The 26,178-nt window shown below is 43.9% G+C and overlaps 1 protein-coding gene across 3 annotated transcripts in view; it reads left to right on the top strand.

Moving 5' to 3' along the window:
* Window positions 1–25,893, top strand: part of STAMBPL1 (STAM binding protein like 1) — a 46,767-nt gene extending 20,874 nt beyond the window's left edge. The window contains exons 2-11 of one of the 3 annotated variants that reach the window (XM_035008557.1): window positions 3,789–3,871; window positions 8,097–8,314; window positions 11,648–11,723; window positions 13,565–13,660; window positions 15,722–16,079; window positions 17,175–17,299; window positions 19,323–19,460; window positions 23,598–23,710; window positions 24,708–24,807; window positions 25,559–25,893. In XM_035008557.1, the coding sequence (XP_034864448.1) occupies window positions 3,842–3,871; window positions 8,097–8,314; window positions 11,648–11,723; window positions 13,565–13,660; window positions 15,722–16,079; window positions 17,175–17,299; window positions 19,323–19,460; window positions 23,598–23,710; window positions 24,708–24,807; window positions 25,559–25,615 (1,311 nt within the window). In that variant the 5' untranslated portion in view covers window positions 3,789–3,841 and the 3' untranslated portion in view covers window positions 25,616–25,893. Of the gene's footprint in view, window positions 1–3,788; window positions 3,872–8,096; window positions 8,315–11,647; window positions 11,724–13,564; window positions 13,661–15,721; window positions 16,080–17,174; window positions 17,300–19,322; window positions 19,461–20,758; window positions 20,943–23,238; window positions 23,433–23,597; window positions 23,711–24,707; window positions 24,808–25,558 lie in introns of those variants that run through there. The other 2 variants (XR_004679875.1, XR_004679876.1) reach the window with 2 other exon arrangements.
* The last annotated feature ends 285 nt before the right edge of the window (window positions 25,894–26,178 follow it).

The following is a 26,178-nucleotide window of genomic DNA, read 5'->3' as shown; positions in this document are numbered from 1 at the left end:
GAGCCGAAGGCAGTCGCTTAACCAACTGAGCCACCCAGGCGCCCGGTTTGGTTTTGTTTTTAAGATTTATTTATTTAGGGCGCCTGGGTGGCTCAGATGGTTAAGCGTCTGCCTTCGGCTCAGGTCATGATCCTGGAGTCCCTGGATCGAGTCCCGCATCGGGCTCCCTGCTCAGCAAGGAGCCTGCTTCTCCCTCTGACCCTCCCCCCTCTCATGCTCTCTCTCTATCTCATTCTCTCTCTCAAATAAATAAATAAAATCTTTAAAAAAAAAAGATTTATTTATTTAGGTTTTTTTTTAGAGAGAAGGGGGCGGGGCAGAGGGAGAGGGAGAGAGAATCTCCAGCAGACTCCCGGCTGAGCCTGGAGCCTGACGCGGGGCTAGATCTCACAACCCTGAGATCACCAGCTGAGCCGAAATCAACAGTCAGACAGTTAACCGACTGAGCCACCCAGGAGCACCTGCCCTCAGCTTTTTAAATTATGTTAGCAGGACCCCAGTAGCGCCAACGGAAGGTGATACTCAACATGTATTTTTTTCTCTTTTAGTTTCTTCTGGACCACACTATTTGTGTTTAGATTGAAGTCACATGGCGAGATTTTGTTTTGTTTTGTTTGTTTGCGTAGTTGGTCTAGAGCAGTGTTTTTCAAATGTCTTGGTCTTGGGACCCCTTTGCACTCTTAAAAAGTACTAAGGATACTAAAAAACTTTGCTTATGTGGGCTATATGGATTTATATTTACCATATTGAAAATTGAAACGGACATTGACAGGAATATGCAGATAAGCATTCAGTTAACTTGGACCCTCTAGAAGTCTCCACTGCAGAATTGTGACATATTGATAGTAAAGGAGCAAATAACGTTTGAGTGATATTATGAAAATAATATTGACCTTGCACACCCCTTAAAGGGGTCTTGGGGATCCTGTACCACACTTGGATAGCTACTGGTCAAGAGAACATAACTGGTTATGTTGACTTGGGTGATAGTTGGTGTTGAAACTGATACATGCTAAGATTAGAGGTTAAAAAAACAAATTAAGACAGGACCACTGCCATTGAGTAGTTAATGGTCCAAAGAAATAAGTTGACCGACCGATCTATAAACTTCTTTCATCTTAGATTTGAGGGGAGTTGGTTTCTATTTCTGAATTATAAATAAATTTATGTGTGGGCATTAATAGTGATGGGTTTGCATCTATGGCAAAGTAATAAAATCTGGTATTCAAGATATATTGAATTACACATTTTGTACATTCAGAAGCTCATTACAGAGAAGTTTGTTTGAGTCTTGTGCATGCTCATCATTGTTTTTGGCCACCCAGGCCGGCCACCCGGTACCTTTTCTCACTGGGCACATCCCACCACCTCCTGTGGAAGTGTCAGGTGCTGGGGGTTTGCATTTTTCCGGTGCCAGGCTGCCGGCATGTGACCTAGGCTCTGCCAGCCACGCACCCCCGTCCCATACTTTGAACTGGAAACTGGTGACATCAAGCAAGACATGGCCGCTGGTGGTGGTGCCGGAAGCTGGGGGGGCCCCCCTCCCCATCAGACCAGTGCTGCCGAGTGATTTGGGGGGGGGTTCTGGATATGTAGCCTCCAAGCCCCATTTCCCTGGCCCTCCTGGAAATCTGTGATCTTTCTACTATCCTATGAATTCAAGAGTCAGTGCCTTCGCTTGCAACTAAGAACCCTGCTTGATGCATTCCCAAAGACAGCATCTCTGCAAGTATTGTTTGGAAACTTCGTGTATCAGATTTACCTGGGCCACATCCTAACCATCAGTGCCGATTGGTGGGCTGACAAATGATGGATTCAGATTCTAGGAATCTGCATTTTAAATAAGCCTCAGGCTTGCATAACTTTTAGATACAGTAAAATTTAAGAACTGCTGTTACAATGTTTTTAATTTTAAAAATTATTTGTCTCCATTTAAGGATCTGAGTAACTCCCCCAAAATAACTCTAGGCTTTCACAAGACCCTAGTCAATGACTAACTAGTGTTTCGTTGTCCCCTTCCCTCCCTTCCCCCCACCCAGCCCCAAATTCCCCATAAGCCTTTTTGTTCTGTCTCTTTAACTGTTTTAATGTCTTTCTTTCTTTCTCTTCCTTCCTTCCTTCACTCCTTCCTTCCTTTCCTCTCTCCCTTCCTTCCTTCTTTTCTTTTCTTTTCTTTCCTTTCTTTCCCTGGTTTATTTCTTCTTACTGAGGGCTGGTAATTCCCCAAATGAAGTTGCCTACACTCTGTGACACCAGAACACCAGAATTAATTAGGGTTTTAAGCTACACTGTGACTGTGGCACTCCCCAGGTCATTTCTTTCCCAGCCATTTCTGCAGCCTGCAAGCTTAGATCTCCCTGTTTATTCCAGGCATCACTAGAGAGGATGAAGGGGAAAGATGAGCACATGCCACGTGACTTTCCTTGGAGGGTTTCTCAGGCATGGATTCAGGCCAGAGAAAAAGCAGGAAGGGTTGAATGATCTACATGTGAGATTTCTAGAATCACAGAATGCTGTGATCTGAGTGAATGAATGTAGGTTAAGCTCCTCTTGTCATAAATGAGGAACTAAAGAGAAGATGTGCCCAGCATCACATAAATGATTTAGTGGAGTAAAAGGCCAAAATGAATTTAGAAGTGGGAAGTGGTGAATGCAGAGCCTGACCTGAAGTAGCATAAGAGAGGAGACTAATTAATATTCATGGAGTGACTATTTGAACTTGAGCACATTCACGTAACCCTGAGCCTCAGTTTCTACAACTGCAAAATAAAGATTCTAATAATAGCTGACACATCTATAATCTTGACTGTGCTAGCAACTATTCCAAGCACTTCATATGCTCACTGATTTCATCCTTATCACAAAAATATGACATAGATCATATTATTTCCCCCACTGTCCCTTGCTCAGGATCTCACAAGGCAGCAGTGGAGGTGCTGACCAGGGTAAGGGTCTCATCTGAGGCTCGGGGTGCTCTTCCAATCTCTCATGATTACTGGCAGAATTCATTTCCCTATGGCTGTGGTATTTATGGCAGCTGAGTCTTCAAGGCCAGCAGGAGACTGTCTCAGTCTTTGAAAGGCCTCCCCTGATTAGGCCGGGCCCACCCAGGATCATCTTTCTTTGGATTGCTTCAATCCAGCTGGTTAGACAGCTTAATCTGTCTACAACATCTCTTCATCCCTGCTGTGTGACATAACGTAAACATGGGAGTAGTCCATCACCTTTGCTGTGCTCTGTTGTTTAGAAGTCAGTTACAGGTCTCCTCCACACTCAAAGTTGGGGGGTGGGTGTTACACAAACCCCTGGATACTGAGGGGAAGAAGTCAGAGAGCTGTCTTATAATTCTGCCTTCCACAGCTAGTAAATCTCAACCTAGGCCCAGACGGACTCCAGCTGTGGGAGTCCATGGCCCCAGTGTCCAGGCTCTTCACAGTTAGGATCTTTCTCCCTTTGAACAAAGTAAACCCACTTTATAACCTTGCATGGAGTTCTGAGTAAGAAAACCCCCAGAAGACACACTGGGCGCTAAGCAATAGTGTATTCTCGTCAAACCCCTGCTTTAAAAGGTCTGCTCTTAAGGCCTGCTTTTAACCACCTGCCGTTGTGTATTTTCAGGAAGAGATTTCCAAAGTCTCTCTAAAAACTCAGGTTATATAAGTCATTTCGATGTGTTTATATTCTGAGCCAGAAATAACCCTGGGGTTTGAGATTTGAGACTTGCGTTCTCAAAAAAAAAAAAAAAATTAGATAAATAACCGTAGCTCTGCTTTTTGTCTTTGAAACAGATGAAGTGATTGAGAAGAAACAGTGAACACCTTCGTTCTGTGGAAAGGACAACATGGATCAGCCATTTACTGTGAATTCTCTGGTAGGTAGCACCAACTGATACCCTACATATGGCCTGAAAACCCAGAAAGAAGAACAAAAACATAACACATGTGAAATGAGTCACCGTTACTTCACAAAGTTGAGCACTTGTCGCTCCTCATCCATCTGTGGGGTCCTCTCCTTTGAGGAAGTGACTAATAAAGCCATCTTTGCTAGAGCTAAAAATAATTCATTTTGTCCACAAAAGCGTGAAATTTTAATCTCTCTGGTTAGATTCCAGGAGTGTGGGGGAGGGGAACTTCAGAATTGACTTTGTAAGCAGGGACTTCAACCTCTTTGTGCTTCAGCTTCTTCACGGATAAAAACTGGAAGCTTCCCTTGTGTGGTAATGACCGAGGGAGATGTTCTATATATGACACGCAGATGTTACTTTGGGATCCGGTGTAAAGGTCTCCACACTTGAAATTCTCGTTCTTCTCCCTTTGCCCTTTAGAACCCAACACGGTCCGTGCCTTCTCGAGGTACATCTTAGAAGGAACAACATGCCTGAGACGAAATAACAGGAGCCCTGGGATCACAGGGACATATTGTGAGTCCCAGATCATTCTCTGGGTGAGAATGTAGGCACATTATATAACCTCCATGGCCCCATTTTTGTACTTGGCACATTACGACAGTTGGGGACAATATTTTTAATGTTCCCAGCCAATCGTGGAGTCTTGATCAAAGGAAGCTCTCACGACTGTTAGCCTTCTCCTGACGACCAGCAGTATACTGAATACCTGCACTCGCAAAGCTTTAGCCCCAGATCACAAGGAAATGGAGGGGGTGCCTGGGTGGCTCATTCGGTTGAGCCTCTACCTTTGGCTCAGGTCTTGATCCCAGGGTCCTGGGATGGAGCCCCGCATTGGGCTCCCTGCTCAACGAGAAGCCTGCTTCTCCCTCTGCTGCTCCCCTTCTGCTCTTTCTCTCTCTCCGTCAAATAAATAAATATATAAATCTTAAAAAAAAACACAAAGAAATGGAGGGCCTGGTTCTTGCTCTGAAATAGGTTGTGACCCCCATCCTCCTTGCCAGGAATGTCCTTCACAGATGCTCAGTTGCTTTGACGGGAGGAGGAGCAGAGAACTGTAGGAACTTCTTCACTTTCTGACCCCATGCTGTCGGGGCACTGTGGGGGAGTAAAGGCAGCCCCCTTTCCTACCTGCAGAGGAAGGGATCATCCTTTTGGCACGTCTTAGGTGTTTTCTAGAACATTAGGTAGCAATGATTAAAATGTTAGTGGACATGTCACTGTAAAATGAACACTAAGGCTTTTTCATCTGGAGATTTTGTATTTTGTAAGGTATCACAAACCCAACATTAGAGATTGATGAAGACCTGAGGCTCTTTCCCCGTTTACTTCTGAAATCACTTTTGCTAATTTGGGAAGGATAGGACCATTCAGGAGAGCAAAAACAAATCTTACTTTTACTTCCTGGTAAAAAGATAATCCAGTTACAATCACATTGCACCTGTTTCTCTCTTCCTCTTTTATTTGGTACATGTTTTGATTATCGTCTGTGCTGCAAGGAACATGCTACATCCTAGGAAACAGGGATGGATGGACACTGCACACAAATAATTGTAATTCAGTGCGGACTGTACAGTAATAAAAAGTGGGCAAATTACTTTTGCACGTTCAGGATCCTGGAAACCCCCTTTGGAAAAATGTGCTAATTTCCATAGTTTTTTTTCCCGATCATTTTCTGATGTCGTTGACGCCTTCACCTGTGGTCGAATAGCAGCATTTTCCTTAAGGGCTGCTGGGCGCTCTGGGTGAGGGAAGGGCGGGCTGCGGCTCAGACAAGGCACACACTCAGGCCTGAGGCTCAGACGTCACAAGCTTCGATTCCTGCTTCTGAGGAGGGGAAGCCTCTGGCGGCTTCTCAGAAATTAGAAAGTCTTTTTGAAAACGAGAGGAGGAGCAAGACAGGGTTTGGCTAGAAGGAAGTGTGCCTTCATGTAAGGTGAGGTCACTGAGGCAGGGCTGGGGGTTATGTTCAGTCACACCTCTCTGTTCTCAGAATTCTGGACCAAAGGTAATTGACTGAAGATGCCAAGGTCAAAAATCCAGTGTACGCTTTATTCTTTATCACTTGGCCCTGGAGACAGATTCTGGGAGACTAGTAAGTCTCCTTATCCCTTCCGCTCTAAATTGAACTGGCCACCCAATCTCAGGAAGGATCGCTGGAGACTTCAGCACCAGGAAGCCCAGGCCCTGAGAGCCTCCTCTTGGGAGAAGGAAACGGGGAGGAGAACAGGTTTATGCCTCTCTGGTTGGTTATAAATTTCACCTTTAGAAACAAGAATCAGGGCGCCTGGGTGGCTCAGTGGGTTAAACGTCTGCCTTCAGCTCAGGTCGTGATCTCAGGGTCCTGGGATCGAGCCCCGCATCGGGCTCCCTGCTCCGCGGGAAGCCTGCTTCTCCCTCTCCCTCTGCTGTTCCCTCCTGCTCGTGCTCACTCTCTCAAATAAATAAAATCTTAAAAAAAAAAAAAAAAAGAAAGAAAGAAGAATCATTCCAGGTCTCTAGGGTTCTATCTGTTACAAAATTGCCACCACAGTGGACCCCCCAGGGCATCGGAAGATTCATTGCAGCCTGCCCTGACAGCTTGGATCCGTCATTCATGGCCAGACTAAAACCATTCCACCTGTGGATTTCTTCTTTAACTTCCTACAGACCTTTTAATCAAATGCGCTGCCCTTGACTGACAGAGGCCGACTCGGGGAGCTAAATTTGCTCTGGGCTAATTCCATTTCTGTTGATCAAAGGTTGCTAGAGGTGTCTAAAGCAGCGTTTCTCAAACTGCAGCATGCATCAATGCCTCTGGGAACACCAGTTGAAACATGGGTTCTTCAAGCCTGCCTCCAATCTGTAGATGCCAGGGGATGCCTGTTGAGAATTTGTACTTTTTTTTTTAACTTTTTTTTTTAAAGATTTTATTTATTTATTTGACAGAGAGAGACACAGTGAGAGAGAGAACACAAGCAGGGGGAATGGCAGAGGGAAAAGCAGGCTCCCCGCTGAGCAGGGAGCCTGATGCAGGGCTCAATCCCAGGACTCTGGGACCATGACCTGAGCCAGAGGCAGACGCTTAACCGACTGAGCCACCCAGGCGCCTGGGAATTTGTACTTTTAAGAAACTCCCAGTTGATGCTGATACTGCTGGAGCATGGACCGTACTTGGAGAAGCAGTGGTCTGAAGCTGGGGTCAGCAAACCATGGTCTGAGCGCCAAAGTCACCTGCTTGTTTTGAAAACATTTTTGAAAACAGAGCCAGGATCATTTGCTTACGTTTGTGGCTGCTTGCACATCGGCAGGGCTAAGTAGTTGTGGTGGGGACTCTAGGGTCTGCAAAGCCCAAAATGTTTGCTATCCGGCCTTCAACAGAAAAAAGATTTGTTGACTTTTTTGCCTTTCCAAAGCACTGAGCTTTTCATTGAATCATTGAATAATTATCCTGAATGCTTACATTCTGTGTTTTCCCAAATGTGTACAGATGCTATTTTTATGAATAAAGTACAAATGTATGTCTTAATATCACTGACTTTTTCTTAGTAATGATTTTCATTATTTTCTCAGTCAGGGACTAATTAACCGTGCCTGTTAATGTACTATAATTATTATGTGCAGGTCTAAGAGTCTTTTTATGTTAAAAAGAAATAGGGGGTATCCTTGAAAAGGACTTACTGGTGAGGTTTTGTTCACTTGGTGAAAAAACAGGTCCTAAAAGCTTCTTATTAAACTGGATATATTTATAGTGGAAGAGCATTGAATCCTTAGAGTAACTTTTGAATGCAGACCACCTCTTGGAGACCCCTCAGAGGAGCATGATGTGAGCCCTCCCCAGACAAGAGTCCACCTGCTGGTCTGCTTCACGTGAGCCGGAATGGAAGTATCCATGAGGACATAAGGGTCAATGATACTTTACCTAAAATGACCTAAAGCATTTGCATACCCAGGAACTGCCACATAATTGTACCCTGAACCCTAAAGGAGATTTGCCCCCAACACAAAGGTGTGTCTATCCTAGAGATACATGTCTTCTTGGTGTCTGGCCCATGTGTTTCTGCACAAAGATTGCACTTTTATGGTATCATTAACTCTTAGGAAATGCTTTCCTTAGGGACTGGTGTCGGGTATTTAGTGCAGAAAATACACCTGTAATTTCAGTCCTGTTCATTTCTTATTTCTACTCAGAGGTTCCATTTTTGCTTTGCAGAAAAAGTTAGCTGCTCTGCCTGACCATACGGATGTCTCCCTCAGCCCAGAGGAGCGAGTCCGTGCCCTCAGCAAGCTCGGGTGTAATATCACCATCACTGAAGATATCACCCCACGCCGCTACTTTAGATCTGGAGTAGAGATGGAGAGAATGGCGTCAGTGTATTTGGAAGAAGGAAATTTGGAAAATGCCTTTGTCCTTTATAACAAATTTATAACGTAAGTCTTTTGTTTGGGAGGTCTTCAAAATGGGAAAATATTTACATGCTGTTTTAGTGAAACGGTTTGGACTTCAGGAATATTTTCATATTCAGACCAATTTTGCAATCTCCAAAAGCATTAACTGTCCCACGTTTTTAGGTTACCAAGTAATGTATTCAAAGGCATCCCCACACCAGCTCTGAGGCTCAGGCATGGAGCAAGCCTCAGGGACATGAACAAGTCTCTCAATAGCCCTGTGTAGTGACGGGCATGTGCCTGTCTTTGGCACTCTTCACCAAGAGAATGTCCTGTTTTATGCTGTCCTCCCCCCACAGGAATGTCAGCTTTGTGAGAGCAGGAACCATATTGCAGCTCCATCCACAGCGCCTGGAACAGACCAGCGCCTGGAACAGACCATTAACGGTTTTAAAATTTGACTTGATAGGTTGGGACGGGGCGGTAAGTTGGCAGTTATAGGAAGGATCTGATTCAGGGATAGAAAGTAGCAGTTTCACATTGTAGTTAGTATTTTTTTAAAGATTTATTTATTGATTTGAGAAAGAGAGAGAGTGGGAGGGGGCAGGGAGAGAGAATCTCAAGCAGACTCCCCACTGAGCTTGGAGCCTGACATGGGGCTTGATCCCAGGATCCTGAGATCATGACCTGAGCCGAAATCAAGACTCGGCCACTTAACCAATGGAGCCACCCCCAGACGCCCCTAGTTAGTATTTTTTAAAAAGGCAATTTATTGGGGCGCCTGGGTGGCTCTGTCAGCTAAGCAACTGACTTCAGTTCAGGTCATGATCCCAGGGTCCTGGGATCGACCCCACATCAGGCTCCCTGCTCAGTGGGGAGTCTGCTTCTCCCTCTGCCCCCCGCCCCCGCTCGTTCACACTCTCTCTCTCAAATAAATAGAATCTATTAAAAAAAAAAAGAGTCAATTTATTTAGCTGTGTAATAGTGCTAGGTATAAAAGAGCTTCCAAAGTGTTGAGTGAAAGCAGCTACCTGAAACCCGTACTTTTAGCTTAATTAAAAGTCACATGATGATTGACTCCCTCGTTCACTTGGGGACTTAACCTGAGAACATCTGAGAACTGGACAGTTGGCAACACTCAGCCTACATGGGGAAACCACTGGTTTCTAGAGAGCTAACAATAAATATGAAATCGGAAGCTGTTGGGCAGAATTGATAGCACACATTCTCCAAAAACTTTAATTTCTGAACTCTAGGTCACCAGTTGCTAATATTTCTGTGTTGCCTTCTGCTGGTGTTTTTTGCCCACGTTCCTGTGGGGTCGTAAGTGTGGTTAAGCGAAAGACCACTCCACTGTCCACATTACCGAGTCACGGGAATGTTGGAGTTCCCTTCTGTCGTGAACCACGTGACAATCTGCAATGCACGTATCCCCCGTGGGCCTCAGTTCCTCATTACAAATGGAAGACGTAGGGGCAGAAGTCTCTCTTATCTCCAAATGGAAGACTTCTCTAAGCTCTCTTCAACTCCAAACATTTGTGACTTTATTCTATTTATAAAAAATAGCTACTTTAGGCAACTAACAATTTCTGTAGCCTCTTTAAACCATAACTTCCTCATTCAAGAAATGAGTTATTTTACCAACCCAGTGTCCCCTGTAGGCCACATGATGAGAGCACGTGTGATCTGTGAGAGGACACCAATAATTATAAGGTATCATGTATTAGTTGATCTTAAATAGTATTTATAGCCCATCATGGTCTATCAAGGAAGGACTTTTCGTTTATTCAACAAATATTTACTGAGCACACATCATTAGCTGGACACTATTCTACTGGCTAGGGATACTTCAGTAAGAAAAAAAGAAACCCAGAATTCCCTGCCCTTGTGAAAGCAAAATCTTCATTTTACGTGGAAGTGATGCATCTGGTTTGGTCTAAGGATTTCCCTTTACCTCTGCTGTCCCTTGTTCCTCAAAAAAGTGATGAAAAATAATGAACTCCTAATTAGCACCTCCTCATCCACTAGGGATTCTGACTGTCATTTCTCTTAGTTGTGAATTTTCAGTTAAGAGTTTCTGATATCAGGGCACCTGGGTGGCTCGGTTAGTGAAGCGTCTGCCTTCAGTCAGGTAACGATCCCAGGGTCCTGGGATCGAGTCCCGCGTTGGGCTCCTCGGCTCCACCCCGTTCTCCCTCTCCCTCTCTCTCACACACACATAAATAAATAAAATCTTTAAAAAAAAAGAATTTTCGATATAGACACATAGACACCATGGCACTCCTGACTCATCAGTGGTCCTCTGAGTCTTTTTCAACGGTAAGAAGAGATTACATTGATCTTCCTAAACTCTTTTTTTTTTTTAATTTTTTATTGCTATGTTAATCACCATACATTACATCATTAGTTTTTGATGTAGTGTTCCATGATTCATTGTTTCAGTATAACACCCAGTGCTCCATGCAGAACGTGCCCTCTTTAATACCCATCACCAGGCTAACCCATCCTCCCACCCCCCTCCCCTCTAGAACCTTCAGTTTGTTTTTCAGAGTCCATCGTCTCTCATGGTTTGTCTCCCCCTCCGATTTCCCCCCCTTCATTCTTCCCCTCCTGCTATCTTCTTTTTTTTTTTTCTTAACATATATTGCATTATTTGTTTCAGAGGTACAGATCTGTGATTCAACAGTCCTGCACAATTCACAGCGCTCACCATAGCACATACCCTCCCCAGTGTCTATCACCCAGCCACCCCATCCCTCCCACCCCCCACCACTCCGATCTTCCTAAACTCTTAACATTTTTACATGATCCTCTGTGTTGCCAGCAGCATACGTGAGTGAGATAGTGTTCTGGCGGATCAAGCACCCAGGACCCAAGAAGGACCAAATTGACATGGTCTCTTAGGGAGCATCCTGACCCTCTTAGCCTCAGCGCTCAGTCCACAGAGCTTACTTCCCTGTAATGCCAAAATCATACTCATGCCAGCCTTTGGTGGAACGGCTGATGGAATGAATATAGGCTAAATAATAATGTATTAAGCACGTCCTTTTTGAAAAGGAGTTTCGTTCTCGTATTAGAAACCTTCACTGACAGGGGCGCCTGGGTGGCTCAATTGGTTTAGTGTCTGACTCTTGGTTTCAGCTCAGGTCGTGATCTCAGGGTCGTGAGATCGAGCCCCGTACTGGGCTCCGCGCTCAGCAGAGTCTACTTCTCTCCCTCTCCTTCTCCCTCTGCCCCTCCCCCTGCTCATGCATGCCTTCTCTCTCTCTCTCTCTCTGTCTCAAAATAAATAAATAAAATCTTTAAGAAAAAAAGAAACCATCGCTGAGCTTTTCCTGTCATATAATGCTAAGGATGTGCTTTCTCTTTTCCTAGCTTGTTTGTAGAAAAGCTTCCCAGCCATCGAGATTACCAGCAATGTGCAGTCCCAGAAAAGCAGGATATTATGAAGGTATTGTGAGGTCGATTCTCCCCCCGGGGGTCAAATGCTCCACATGTCTCCATTATTGATCTCCTCCTCCTCCTCCCTTCCTTCATCTCATCCTCTGGAGAGTTTGAGCACAGAAAATTCATTCCATTAGCCAAGATGTTTCGATTTCTTCTTGGACCTTTAATCATTGCTCCAGAGCCAGTGTGGGATGTCTAATTGAAACTGGAAGGGGGGAGAAAATAAAAAGATCGAGAATGTGCTCAATGTCTTTGTGGCGAGAAGAAGGAATTATTCACTGTTCTTCCCAGGGATTGCAAGAAAGGTGGTTCAATTCCCCGGATTTGTTTGAGAGTCATTTTGGCGGGTTTTGATTCTTCCATACAGTTCTGAACCTCAGAAGTGTTTGAAAATCAGTGTTGATTATTAAGGTGACCCCAAAGTTCTAGTTCTTTTCTTGTAGTACCCAGAAAAGCAGGATATTATGAAGGTGTTGTGGGGTGCTAGCCTACGGCGTAATCAAGTGTTTAAGGGTAAGGGGTGGCTTGAAATAGTCTCAAGGAAAAGGAAGATGTTTGCTGAAAAGTTCTGTATTCACCGTCAACCTTGGCAGCCGATAGAGCTTCAAGTATTTTTAGCTGAGAATATATATATATATATCCTTTTAAATAACATTTTTAAAATGTTTCCCATGTATCTGTGTTAAGTAGTTTGGTTGATCTTATATATGGAGGAAGATAACACGGTATATACAAAGCCATGAAATTTTAAGTAACTCTCCGAAGATGCTTGACCATATAATGGACAAGAGGCTCTCTTACCACTATGTCTGGCCTGAGGCTGCCTGTAAGAACCCAGATTGTGTCAAATGGTCATCTACATTTTTAAAAATTTCTATACACACTTATCTGAAGGGGCACTCACTGCCATGCCTTGTGTAGCCTTTCCACCGAATTCTCTTGTTCATTCAAACTCAGGCTGTTCTGTATGTTCTGCCAAGCTGACTCTTTTACTCTGATTTAGTTTTATTCTTATTTCTTCTCATAGGAAGCCATTTTCTGAAAGCATATACATTTTCTTTGTTTATGCTTGTTGAATAAATGGATGGGTGGGAGGATGGGAGGATGGATGGATAGATGGGAGGATGAATATAGATGGACGGATGGATGGATGGATGGATGGCAGAAGATTAAGAGAAAAGAAATTTTAGTGGAAGAGCCTGGCCAGAGTCAGATTTGGATTCTAGTCATAATGGGGCCACTAGCTAGTAGTACTTCTAATCTCTATAGGGCTTTGTTCCCTCATCTCTGAAAAGGAGGGTGGTACTGGACTTAATCAGATTTCCCAGATTTTCTGTCCACTAAGAAGAATCACAGGAAAATTGTTTGAGATCCAGATCCCCCGACCCCTTCTCTAAACATGTTGATTCAGGGGAACTGGGAGGAGGCCTAGGAATCTGTATTTGTATACAAAGTGCCTCAGCCTCTTTTTTTGCAGTCAAGCCTAGCAATCCCTACCTACCGTGTTCTCCAGCGTCGCTTCGAACTATGATGCCATAGCATTTGCATACAGTGGAATGTGCAGTTACAAACCCACTGCTTAAAAACGGGGTGCCTACCTAGACGGAATGCTTATCTAACCGAGTCGATTGAGGTCTTACGAGAGGGATAATGCTTTCCCTTCCCTACTGAAAATTTGTGTTTCGGAGCCATAGCAAGGAGAGGTTTATATGTCCACCATCATCTTTGGTTACTTGTGTCTTGATTTCTAATACACATACAAGTTGTTTTTCTTTCTCAGCTGATGATCTGAAAGACTATACTGAGAATCCCACTAATCAATATGTATATATATATTTTTAAAAGAAACTGAAGGAGATTGCATTCCCAAGGACAGATGAATTGAAAAAGGACCTTTTAAAGAAATATAACATCGAATACCAAGAATATTTGCAAAGCAAAGTAAGTTCAATTGGTACATTTGTTTCATGACTGTTTTCTGTGCAAACATTTTTTTTAATTTCATGTTCATGTGAGTTTTTCGAATGGCTTGTGCATTTAAATTAAAAATTAAAGATGCAGTGATGTAAAACCAATAAAAAATTCATGTTGATATACGGGTTAAGCACTTGCACCAAAGATGTGGTATTTTTATTACCCTGCAACATCTAATCATGTAATGCATTAGAAAATAAACTTCCTACAGTGAATTTAAATGGAGCTTTTTGACCAACTCTTGGCCCCTGTAACCTTGAGGCAGATGACTGCTCTTTGGTGATGAACAGAGGCAGTGGGAGATAGGGAGAATAGTACATAGTTTCTGACTTACCTTATTATGCAGGCCTTGGAAATGTGAATTCGATTCTTCAGTCTTACAGTCAATATTACATTGAGAGGGAATAATAGCTAAACATATGAGTGAAATGTAATCGTATCACCAATGGATGGTGGCTTCTGCATCCTTATTACATAAAGAGTGACAATGATAATGATGTCTAAGAGATTGAATGGCATTAAGAGAAAAAATTGATCTCTAGGACCTCGAGTTCAAAACTCAAACTCTTAATGTCTTCAGCAATGTTATAAAAATCGCTTTGCTTTTTTTGTTGGACTGTGTGTTTATGTGCTTTGAAATTGTCACTTGTGCTGGCTCTCGCTTGAGTTCAGGCTCATGAACTCTGAATGTGGCCCCGGGAACCTCCGGGCTTCCTGTAGGCGTAGCTGGAAGTCAGGGTTGAGTGCGGCGTTTTGACCAAGGGACAGAGGGAATGTTGAAATCTGAACGTTGCCTCAAGTACGGCTATGGATGATTTGGATTTGACTTGAAGTATGATAGATGAGAATGCTCTTGGAGGTTCAGACAAAGCAACGGCAAAGGAGAGAAAGGCCCAGGCCAGTCTTCCTTCCCATCAGCAGTGTGCGTGTGGTCGTCCCCTCAGGGTCTCCCAGAGAGGAACAGCCCGGTCTGCCTTTGATGACACCAATTCGGTCCCAGTGGGCAACAGTGTCCCGAAGTATATGTCACAGAGAAATCTGTGTGGAGATAGAGTGGCAGCCTTTATGCCTAGGAGAGATGGACATGCCCATCAGTAAGCCCTTGCTATAGGGAGCACGGGCATCATCGGGAGCTTGTTCGAAATGCAGACTCTCAGGCCACCCCCCACTCCTGCTGAGTCGGAATCAGCCCTTCTGACGAGACCCTGGGGGATTCGTGCACACCCCCAAACTGCTGCCGTAAGCTGTGTCCCCCACCCTGCCCTTCCCAAAGTGACTTTTAATCAAAACCATTTGAGGAGCTTATTAAAGATTTATATTCTCTGACCTAATAATGCCTGGATTTTTTTTTCTAAGACTAGGGAGCCTGGGAATCCTCATTCTAACAAAATTCCTGACTCGTCCTGATGGAGATGATTGGACCCCATTTTGAGAACCGTTTCCTAGGGGTTCCCCCTTCTCTGTAAAGTTCCAGCAGTCTGAGTTCTAGAGTCCAAGGCAAGAGGTTCTAGGGCAACACCGGCCAACAGAACTTCCTCCCATGGTAGAAAAATGTTCCATGCGGAAGCCGCCAGCCAGGTGATACTTAAAAGGTGGCTGGCAGGACTGCGGAACTCAATGTCTAACGTCATTAGACTTGAATTAATTTAAACTTAAGTAGCCCACAGGGCTGGCAGCTACTGTATTGGCCAGTGAGGTCTAGGGTGATAGAACCGTTCCCGAGATACTTTGCTCTGGTTATCGGTGAGGCAGGCCACGCTGCCAACCGTGACCTTGATTTTCTAATATTCTTCTAACGCGCAGGGGAATGGAGGGGACGTGACTGTCACGGCCTGCCCCCGGTAACATAATGAGTGGACGTGGAGCTGCCGCCTTGATCAGACTAAGGGGCTCTTGCCGTGATGGTTTCTTATTTCCCTCGCTGTCACCTGCATGTCCCTGCACGCGCACCGCAGCGTCTGTGTCTCTCTGTCCTTGGCAAGCGGGGAAGTTAAATGTCTAATCCCAGTTGGCTGGTGCCTTTTCCAGAACAAATACAAGGCGGAAATTCTCAAACAACTGGAGCATCAGAGCCTGATCGAGGCCGAAAGGAAGCGGGTGGCTCGGATGCGCCAGCAGCAGCTGGAGTCTGAGCAGTTCCTATTTTTCGAAGACCAGCTCAAGAAGCAGGAATTAGCCCGGGGTCAGATGCGAAGCCAGGAAACCCCGGCGCTGGCGGAGCAGATTGACGGGAGCGCTTTGTCCTGCTTGTCCGCGCAGCGGAACAGTGCCCTGCTGAATGTGTTCGCAGACCAGCCTCCTAAGAGCGAGGCGGCCCCTGACGCCAGGCACTCACCTCCCGTAAACCGGGCTTTAAAGCCCGCGGCCGCTCTGAGCGCCGTGCACAGTAAGTGACGGGCGGCCTCCCTGCCAGGCCCGGCCGCGCTTCTGACCGAGCCTCCTTTCCACGACGGCTGGGACAGGGCTCCTCTTCCCATTATCCGCTGTGGTAGCGCGGCGGCAGGGTGTGGTGTGAATTTCAGTGCCATCCGGCTTTCCCGCAGCCGTAACCTAACGTTCAGGCAGCACAATTTGCTTCCCCCCCCCCCCCTTAGAGCAGCAACTCTCTCATAAACGGGGCCCTTATGTGGTCATGGGGCCAGAGATTTGAAAAGAGAATTCCGAGCATTTTTTTTTTCTTTCCTGTATTTTCTACCAAGAAACACCTGAATCTTAAAGGTGGACACTTAAACACTGGAAAGAAGATGCCGAGAAAATGGTTGGCGCAGACCTCGGCTTAAAACGTCAATGTTTCGCCTTTACCTGCCCCAGGAGGGTCTTGCTCACACAGGTAGTCAACCTCCAGGTGGATTATGTGCTTCTGCCCACAGTTAGGGCTGCTCGGGGGCGGCTCCATCCCCGCCGACAAGTTCCCAAATCCAAACGCAGACCCTGTCGGATGGCGTCTTGTTTCCATTTATTTTAAAAGAGTTGTGGTAGGCAACCGCTTTATAAATTACCCCATCGCGAATTATTCCTGAAAACGGTGCTCTTATTTAACCATCACCAACTCCCATAAAGACATAAAGTAACATGTGGAAGACACAGTGAAGAGCATCTCTCCTATGTCTTACGGTCTGTGAGATATATGCTCTGCAACCTTGGCACTTAGCAGTGTATTTGCTTTGTGCCACAAAAAAAAAAAAAAAAAACAAAAAACCTCACACATACGTGTAAACAGTTGATCTAAGGTGCAAAGGTGTTAAAATGCTGGTGCCTCCCCGCTTGTTCATGAGACAATTTATAGGCAAAGCGGAATTTTACCTTCCTTCTCATTGATGCTTACTGTTAAAGAGTTTAAAAATAAAATACAGAAAGTGGAGCACCTGAAAATTTCATCTTTTATGTTTCGATGGCCCTGCAGTTGCTTGCCAAAAACAGCTCTGATGGATGGGATGTAAGATTTGTTTCTTTAGCTTGTTCTGCCTTTCCTGTTTCTTAGATTTAGTGGTCGAAGGACTGCGGTGTGTAGTTTTATCAAGAGACCTTTGCCAGAGATTTCTGTTGCTGGCAGAATCTAACACACTCAGAGGAATAGAAACCTGTGGAATACTCTGTGGAAAACTGGTATGCCCTTTGTTTCATATCTTTCTGCCCACGATACGTTCAGTCGTCATGACTTTCTCGTCATAAGCAGAACAGAATAAACGCATCCTAACAGTTGCAAAAATTATGAGGTTATCTTTACCTAGATCAATGAACACAAAACCACTGTCATTATTCGTGGAATGGTCCTTTCAGGAAATGGGTTGTAAAATTTTAGGGATACCGTAAAAACTTGTTGTAAAGAATGAATCAAACCACATGTAAACCTTTGTTTAAAAAAATGATGGATTAGGGCCACCCGGGGGGCTGAGTCGGTTGAGCATCCGACTCTTGGTTTCAGCTCAGGTTATGATCTCAGGGTCGTGAGATCGAGCCCCGAGTCCAGCTCCGTGCTGAGTTCGGAGTCTTCTTGAGAGTCTCTCTCTCCCTCTGCCCCTCCCCACCTGCTCTCTCTCTCTCTGTCAAATAAATAAATAAAATTTTTTTTTAAAAAGGAAAAATGATGGATTATAGGTCTCCAGATTTCCAAAGCCATCTAGTTTTCTAAATTAGATTTCTATTGCAATTGTTAGTTTCCCATATATTTATCTAATTCACTCCCTGTTCTGATCTGAGGCAAGTGTCATCTCGTCACCCTTTTGCAGATCCATGTGGAATAAAACTAGGGTTCTGTTGTTTGGGTTTTGTTTTTTTTTTTTAGTTGCAGACAGGAGTTTCAACAAGCTGAAATCTTACGGCACAGGTCCTGTTTACGTATGGAAGATTTTATCAGAAATATGTGATGAAAGACAATGTCAAAATAGAAGGAGGGCCACAGAGAGAAGATGCATTTAATTTGCTAGTTGCAAGAAGGTTAAATAATGTCTTGTGGAAGGTGCCCTTTATGGTGTCACTTGGGTCCAGGCGCATTTTCCACCCTAAACATTTAGCTTGGGAACTGTTGCTTAACCGAATACGTTCTATTCAGCACACAGTGTCCCTACCGTATTCCCATTCTGCATCTTCATGTTTCCTCCAGGAGAGAGGAAGCACAGATGACCCAACACAGGAGTGTGACCCACCCTGTGCTCCCCTCAGCCACCTTGTTTGTCCTTCAGGGGCAATGTGCTCTGGATGCTTCCTCAAGACCATATGTGGTACCTAGTTTGATTGATTGATGGAGTCATTCATTCATTCTTCACTCATTCCTTCATTCGTTCCTTCATCGGACAGACATGTACTGAGTACCTAGATGTGCCAGGCACTGCGCTTGGTTTTGGCATTCTGTAGCCTCCAACAGCCATAGTCCTTTCTCACATGATGCCTCTGAAGAACCAGCCAGATGACTAATTCTCAGTGGGGCAGGAAAGCCCTTAGACCAGAGAGAAAGGGGTGTTTGTGGAGGGCGGACAGCCCCTCCCAGTACCAGCAGCTCCTCCCTGAGCATCCTATCACCTCTTCTCAGCCCCCTTCCTTCAACTCTTCCCTTGACCTGAAGGGAGCAATGTGTTCTTCCTTTTTCGTTTTCTAAATGCAAACCCAAAACATCACCTTACTTATGGAAAATCTCAGTGAGTTCCCCCGGTGGCAGGAGGAAAATTAGGTCTGGACGTGAAATGAAGTATCATTAATAAAATAAAAACGAGACCATCAACCTCCACAAACCTTAGAAATGTCCCTCAGTAAAGCCACAAAATCGTTTAACTAGTATCTCCCCCTCCAAATAAGCCTGCTGCTATTTTGTTCGGACTTTTTTCCTCTGCAAATGTAGTATATCAAGACATTATTTATTAACTGAACGATCATGGACCAGCCCGGGATGCGAACTCCTATTTGTTATACATTTTCTATTGTGAAAAGAGGTTTTGAGGTCCAGAGAGCTACCTCTCAGATTTTTGGCAGATTATCCATTTTTAAGTGTGAGGCTTTGATTTTGAGGATGTGGATGGTGGGGCACTCTCTAGTCTTACAGCAAAACATTGTACTTCCAGCTCAGGCTGTGGTCTTTTGTTTTTGTTTTTTTTCTCCCAGATGCTTGTTATTCTTTTTGCTGATTGTTTTTTAGACACATAATGAATTTACTATCACCCACGTAATTGTGCCAAAGCAGTCTGCGGGGCCGGACTACTGTGACGTGGAGAATGTGGAAGAATTATTTGGCGTTCAGGACCAACATGGCCTCCTCACACTGGGATGGATCCACGTACGTGTGACCTTTGGCTTTCAGTATATTTTCCGTGGGGTGCCGTTTTCCTTCTTGAGGAAATTTAGCTTCCTTTAAATCGTTTCTTCTTGATTTTTTTTCAGGTGGAATAAAGGTCATCATATTAAAGCATTCTCTTCAATGTTAGGTCATGTCTAAAACGGTCAGATCTGGATTTGGACAGGCTTATATTATGCTTTTTTTCTTACCATCCAACATTAAAAGAGAGAAACATTTGGAAATTGGGTGACTTGCTTTGATGATTTTATAGAGTCTAATGGAGACCTAGTCAGATTTTTAACTAATTCGATGAGACCATTATTAATGTTCTCTTTCTCTTTGCCATGGGTCAAAAGTAGATTATTTTAAGAAAATTGCTGAAAATGTTTCTTTGAAACAGATGTTTTTATATATTAAACAGGAACCATACATTCTTCCGCATCTCCCCTCCAGGCCAAGGAGGAATTTATCACTGTACAAACAGCTGTGGTGGGGCCAAAAATATTGGGTTCCAACATCTACTGGGCCATCATAGGAGCAAGAAAAGGCTTGGCATGAATGAAAAGACATGAGTTTAAATCTCAGTTCTGCTAAAAATTCCTTACAGAAATGTTGGTAAATTATGTAAACAATCTGGGCATCAGCTTTATCATCCGTAGAACAGACGTCATAATAATTGACTTCCTGCAGTGGTCTGCAGTAAATGAGATAATGCCAGTGAATTTCGTGACATCTTTTTCTAGGAACTCAAAAACACCATTGGTTTTGGTGATGATGCTCTACTTTTCCTGTCCATGGTTTAATCTGTCTGGGGGACATTTTTCCATTCAGTCTTGTACATGTGGACCTGGGGTAGAGACAAATCATCCCACTATCATGGGATGATGGCCAAGATTTTCAGAGAGAATGAGGAGGAATTCAAGAGCCCTTGCAGAGAGAGGGGCAGAACACATGCTTGGATGGCCCCATCCCTCCCTACCCACAAAATCGGCAAGCACTTAGTGTTACATCATTTCAGAGGTAGAAGAGACTTTAGTCTCAGCTCTACCTAAGTTCCTTTTTTTTAAGATTTTATTTATTTATTTGCGAGAGAGAGAGAGCGAGAGCATGAGCAGTAAGAGGGGCAGAGGGAGAGGGAGAAGCAGACTCCCCACTGAGCAGGGAGCCCGACATAGGGCTCCATCCCAGGACTCTGAGATCATGACCTGAGCTGAGGGCAGACACTTAACCAACTGAGCCACCCAGGCGCCCCCTCCACCTAGGTTCCTATGTGTTCTTCGTCACTTCCTTGCTTCCAGGTGCCGCATTGAGCAGCTGGGGCTAATGAGTGCCCTCTCTCCCTCACTGGATTTGTGTGAGCCATAAACAAGACATCAAGTGTGAAAGCCCTTTGAAAACTATAAACCACCTCTCAAACGCAAGAAATGATTGATGACGAAGAGTTGGCAAAACCTTCCATATGTCTATTTGTTTTACTTAACAGTAAGTAATGTGCCTTAGTGGGTGCTTAGAAATTGCTGAATTTTAAAGGCACTCTGTAGTTTAATGTGATTTTCTGTAACAGGGGTGTATTTTAAAGCAAAATAAATTGCAGCAAAGAAATTATAACACAAACTGAGTAAGAATGACAGTCCATTATATTATACTTACACCGAAGAGTCAGTGTTAGTTTATCTTATAAAACATTTCCCAAATTAAAAACAGGTTTTCCCTTTATGGCCTGTGTATATAATATATGCAATAGTGAAGTTAAGTCATTTAGATGATGAATTTGGCAAAATTTTAGAATTCCAGGATTTTGCTTTTTGTTTATTTCACCATGGCAAATCATTGTGGTTTGATGCAAACCCTAAAACATTGTATTTCTAAATTTTAATGGTTGCAAATGACATTTTGTGATTTTTTTTATTGAATAATAGTAGCAACACATTCCAGAGCTAGCTTTTTTTCAGATGTAAGCTAGTCCTAGGAAAGAAGGGCTGAATCAGAATCAAATAGGGCTAGATTCGCATGTGGACTTAGCTTAACTGGCTCCCTGAACGTTGGCATTATTTACTCTTGTGCTTACCTCAGTCTTCTCATCTGTAAAATGGGCATGGTAATAGCACTTTTCTCATGTTGTTGTAAGAGTTGAATGAGGTAATGCATGGAAGGTGATTTGCTCAGTGCCTGAGCGAATGACATCTGCAGCCATCCTCATCATCATGGTCCTGGCCATGGTCATGGTCATTTTTATTTCCATCGAGGGCGTGAGGTGGGAGCGCCATTTTCCCATGGAAGAGCTATTATTATCTGAGTAGCAGTGATTCCTCCTGGCAGAAATGTGCTTTCAGTCTGCAAATAAATGGACAGGCAGAGTGATTTGTCTCTTTGACAGTCTGCTTGCCGCCTCCACAGCGCTGGAGTCCCATTGAGCAATTCTTACTTTCTCACCGAGGCATAGACAGTTCTATGTAGTAACAGAAGGTTTGCATTGAATCAGATGAACAGGCAGTCAGACCCTCCTACTCATACCCTCACTAAAGCTTTGGGTTTTAAAAGGTAGGATAAAGGCACCTGGGTGGCTCAGACGGTTAAGCGTCTGCCTTCGGCTCAAGTCATGATCCCAGGGTCCCGGGATCAAGTTCCGCATCGGGCTCCCTGCTAGGCGGGGAGCCTGCTTCTCTTTCTGCCTCTGCCTCTCTCTGTCTCTCTCTGACTCTCATGAATAAATAAATAAAACATTTAAAAAAATAAAAAAATAAAATAAAAGGTAGGGTAATTTCCAGTCCTCAGTTGACCTCCATCTTTGTAGACCAAGACCAAGAGTTACTTTTTCCTCACAGAATACGTAACTTCTGTAAATAGATATCAATGACTTTTACTTTCATTCTGTTAAATCTGTTAAATAAAGTGGAAATGAGTTGTAATATCCTGCATTTCTTTAGCAGACCATAGTTACGTGTAAAGGCATGAAGCCGTGCCCTTTAGTTAATAATGACAATATTGGGGCGCATGGGTGGTTCAGTCGGTTAAGCCTCCAGCTCTTGGTTTCGGCTTAGGTCACGATCTCAGTCATGAGATCGAGCCCCACGTGGGGCTCTATGCTCAGCAGGGAGTCTGCTTGAGATTCTCTCTTCCTTCTCCCCCTGCTTCCCTCAAAAAAAAAAGATGATATTAAAATAACAACAGCAATAACACAGGGAATGATTTTGATTCCTTTCTGTGCTAGGCACTATTCTAAGAATTTACATGGATTGTCTCATTTAATTTTAATGTAGCAACCCCATGAAGAAAATGATTACTGTCCTTATTTTATGGCTGATGAAATGGGCATGAGGAGGTTAATCTTAGTATCATACAGCCAATGAGCGATGGGCCTAGGACCCAGACAGTGCATGCCGGGGACCTTGGTTTCATGCTTAAAGTGGTCACATTCCTTTTTCAAGGGTAACTGGGGTTGACTGTGAATTTTAAAATCATGTTGGGTGCAGGTATTTTTCATATTCAAGTGTGTACCTATGATCTGTCTCTCGTATACACAAGCTTGTATATAGCCAAAAACCTGGAAGACACATCTTTCGATTTATAATCTCCCATTCCTTCTCATCATATGGGTATTTACTTACTGTAGGAGATGAGTCCCAAACGCCTCCAACAACCCAGAGAATTCTGTTCTCCCATTTGTAGGGAATGATGATCCACAAAAGGACACACAGCAAAATGTGGTAAATTCATTGAAAGCATTCCTTTTGTGTCCATGGTTTTGTATAAAGTATCTCTGTGTTTCCGATCACAGCTGTGTTCCTGACCAGCTGTGTGACCACGGGCAAGTTACTTAAAGGAACCTCGGGATCCTGTGTGTGAAATTGAGATGCTAATAGAAGCATCCCCTAGCTGCGTTGTGATGAGAAGAGTTCTGTCTGTTCTAATAAGCAGAAAGTGCATGAACACTTCCAAGAGCCTCTTCTCAAAGTCATGGTTATTCCCAAGGTGCATGAGGGGAAGGATTATGTCAGCAACGTATTTTTTAAAATCCTGATTTGATTAATGACGGTAAAAAAGAAAAAGCCAATTACGAGAGATTTCTCTTCGAATGGGCTGTGGCCTCGGCTAAGACAACTCCTCCAATAAGATTGTCCTCTTTTCTGTTTATAGACACACCCGACCCAAACTGCGTTCTTGTCCAGTGTTGATCTTCACACTCACTGTTCCTATCAGCTCATGCTGCCAGAGGCTATTGCCATTGTTTGTTCACCAAAGCATAAAGAGTAAGTGTACCTGTGGATGGGGTCCAAGTGAGGCGTTGTCTGGGGCTGCTGGGTTCAAGTGCGTCCACGTGGCAGGTGGTGGCTCTTGGATAGGCAGGCACCCAGTGCCCTTGGGAAGCAGAGATTGGTGCCAGCCAGCTCCCTTTTACTGATAGCTCAGCAGTCTTTTGGTTTTTAAGGTCCTTTCATAGTAGAATTACTGGCTCTCTTTACTTAGTGAGCATGATCTCCAAGTGGATAAACTGGATATTATTTCAGTTTGCCTTTTGAGATCGTGATTCTCCTGTTGTAAGAAAATTTCTAGCCTTAGCTTAATGACCTCCAAAGCCTTTCTAGGTTTGGGAGACAATGACTGTGAGAGAGTGATTATGAGCAGAGGAGTCAGACAAACTTCGAGTGGAATCCTGCCTCCAGCCTCAAATGGTGTGTGACTAGCAGGATACCTGACCACTATGAGCCTCAGTCTCTTTATCTCTGACACCACCCGTCGGGATTGATGTGAAGAAGCTGATGTGTAGAAAGGGCTTAGCATAGTGCCTGGTCCCACAGTTAGCACTTGACAAATATTTGCTGTTTCTTTAAACAGTGTCTGTGTTATTAGAGAAAGTAGAAATATTTTCCACCTGTGATTTCCTCCCACGGGGCCTCCATTTTCCATTCCGGTCTCACAGGACAGTTCAGCTGCCCCTCTTCCCCATTGCAGCCCAGCAGGTGCGTGGAGTTCGCCTTGGCCCCTCGGGAGTTTCTCTGCTCTGGGCCAGTGGTTGCAAAATTGGTTTAAAAGATCGCTATGGAGGGCGCCTGGGCAGTTTAGTAGGTTAAGCGTCAGACTCTTGATTTCAGCTAAGGGTCATGAGATCGAGCCCTGCGTCGAGCTACTCGCTGAGCGTGGAGTCTGCTTAAGATTCCCTCTCTCTCCCCCTCCTCCCCCACCTGCTCGCCCTGGAAAGCCAAATGATCTTAAATTTCTATTCCTTTTGTTTCCACCCTGTAACAGCACTGGCATTTTCAGACTCACCAACGCTGGCATGCTCGAGGTTTCTGCTTGTAAAAAGAAGGGTTTTCATCCACACACCAAGGACCCCAGGCTGTTCAGTGTGAGTAGACTGCGCTGGCTATTTTTTTTTTTTTTTTTTTTTTTTTACAGATACTTATTTTTCACCTCTTCCTTTTTTCTTTTCTCCTTAAAGGAGAGAAACAGTAACAGTATAATATGGGATAAAACACTGAAGTGCTTAGTTTGGGGCTTTCTTATCCTGAAAATTAATCAAGCTTTGTAGTTACTTCTGATTTCTTTGCACGATCATTTTATTTACAAGAGAATACCAGTTTCTCTGTAGCACAGTTGATTGTGCATAAAGTTACCTTTCCATTTCTAAATGTTTCTCTGTGATACTTAAGGAAATGCAGTTTTCCTCAGACCCCAAGTAAGCACAATGAAAGAAAATGATATTTAGTGTCTCATAAATTCTTTCTGCCCGATGTGGCCAGATTAATTTTTTCATAACAGTACACTGAAAACTGTAAGCATACTTCTTGGTTAGCTATGTATAGCCCCAAAGAAACACTATTTGACTACATCTTTTCTTTCTAAATGCTTGCCTGGTGGTTCTCTGGTGGTAACGTCAGAGAAACATTATTTTGAAGTTAGAATCTACTTAAAATGACAATTACTTGGCAACGTCTGTACGTGTGTTTCAGTTGGAAATGAATAAATACGATTCTATTTGTTCTGATCGGAAACATTTTCAAAATTAGGAACGTTTTTAAGCTAGGAAATTCATATTCCCTTTCTGCAGAGAACCAGGGTAAACATTATGATGTAAAACCAATTTTTTTCTCACCTAGATATGCAAACATGTGTTGGTAAAAGACATAAAAATAACCATGCTGGATCTAAGGTGATGTGTTCCGAAGATTAGCACCGTCGACCCCAGACACCTACCCGTGGACGTGCGGTTGTGGATTTTCTTAAGACGTTTCCTGAAGTGACTCATATTTTGTATTTATACATTTTAGATCAGAAAGTTTGATATTTATTGTTCTTGCCCATGTTGAAGTTTCCTTTCTGGGTTGCTCTGTCTCCGGAGAAGCACAGTTGGGTTCCATCAATAGCTGTGAATGCGCCCAGATACTACAACCACACCATAAATAATGCTGCAAACAACAGTACGTCCGGTGTTCGTAGAGGTCTCCACGCGCGTTTTCAGAGCTTTCCGTGCTTCGCTGTATTTTTCTTGTCCTCGTTCCTATTAAAGGTCATTCCAAACAAGAGATGCTGAGTACCAGGGGGTCTCTCAGACAGGCCGTCTGTTTCTGCCACGCTTCCCTGTGGTCGAAAATTAGCAGTTTCCACGTGTGAGAAGAAATGTGGCTGTAGACGGTAGAGCTGTCTTGTGTTCAACGTCAAGCTCAGAGATACGTCTGCAGCGGATCCTAGTGGAGGATACCAGAAGAGCGAGCTTCTG

This window comes from Mirounga leonina, unplaced genomic scaffold (assembly GCF_011800145.1).
Source record: "Mirounga leonina isolate KUSES-001 unplaced genomic scaffold, KU_Mleo_1.0 Mir_152, whole genome shotgun sequence".
Classification (NCBI taxonomy): Eukaryota; Metazoa; Chordata; class Mammalia; order Carnivora; family Phocidae; genus Mirounga; species Mirounga leonina.
This window is presented reverse-complemented; position numbering and strand designations above follow the sequence as displayed.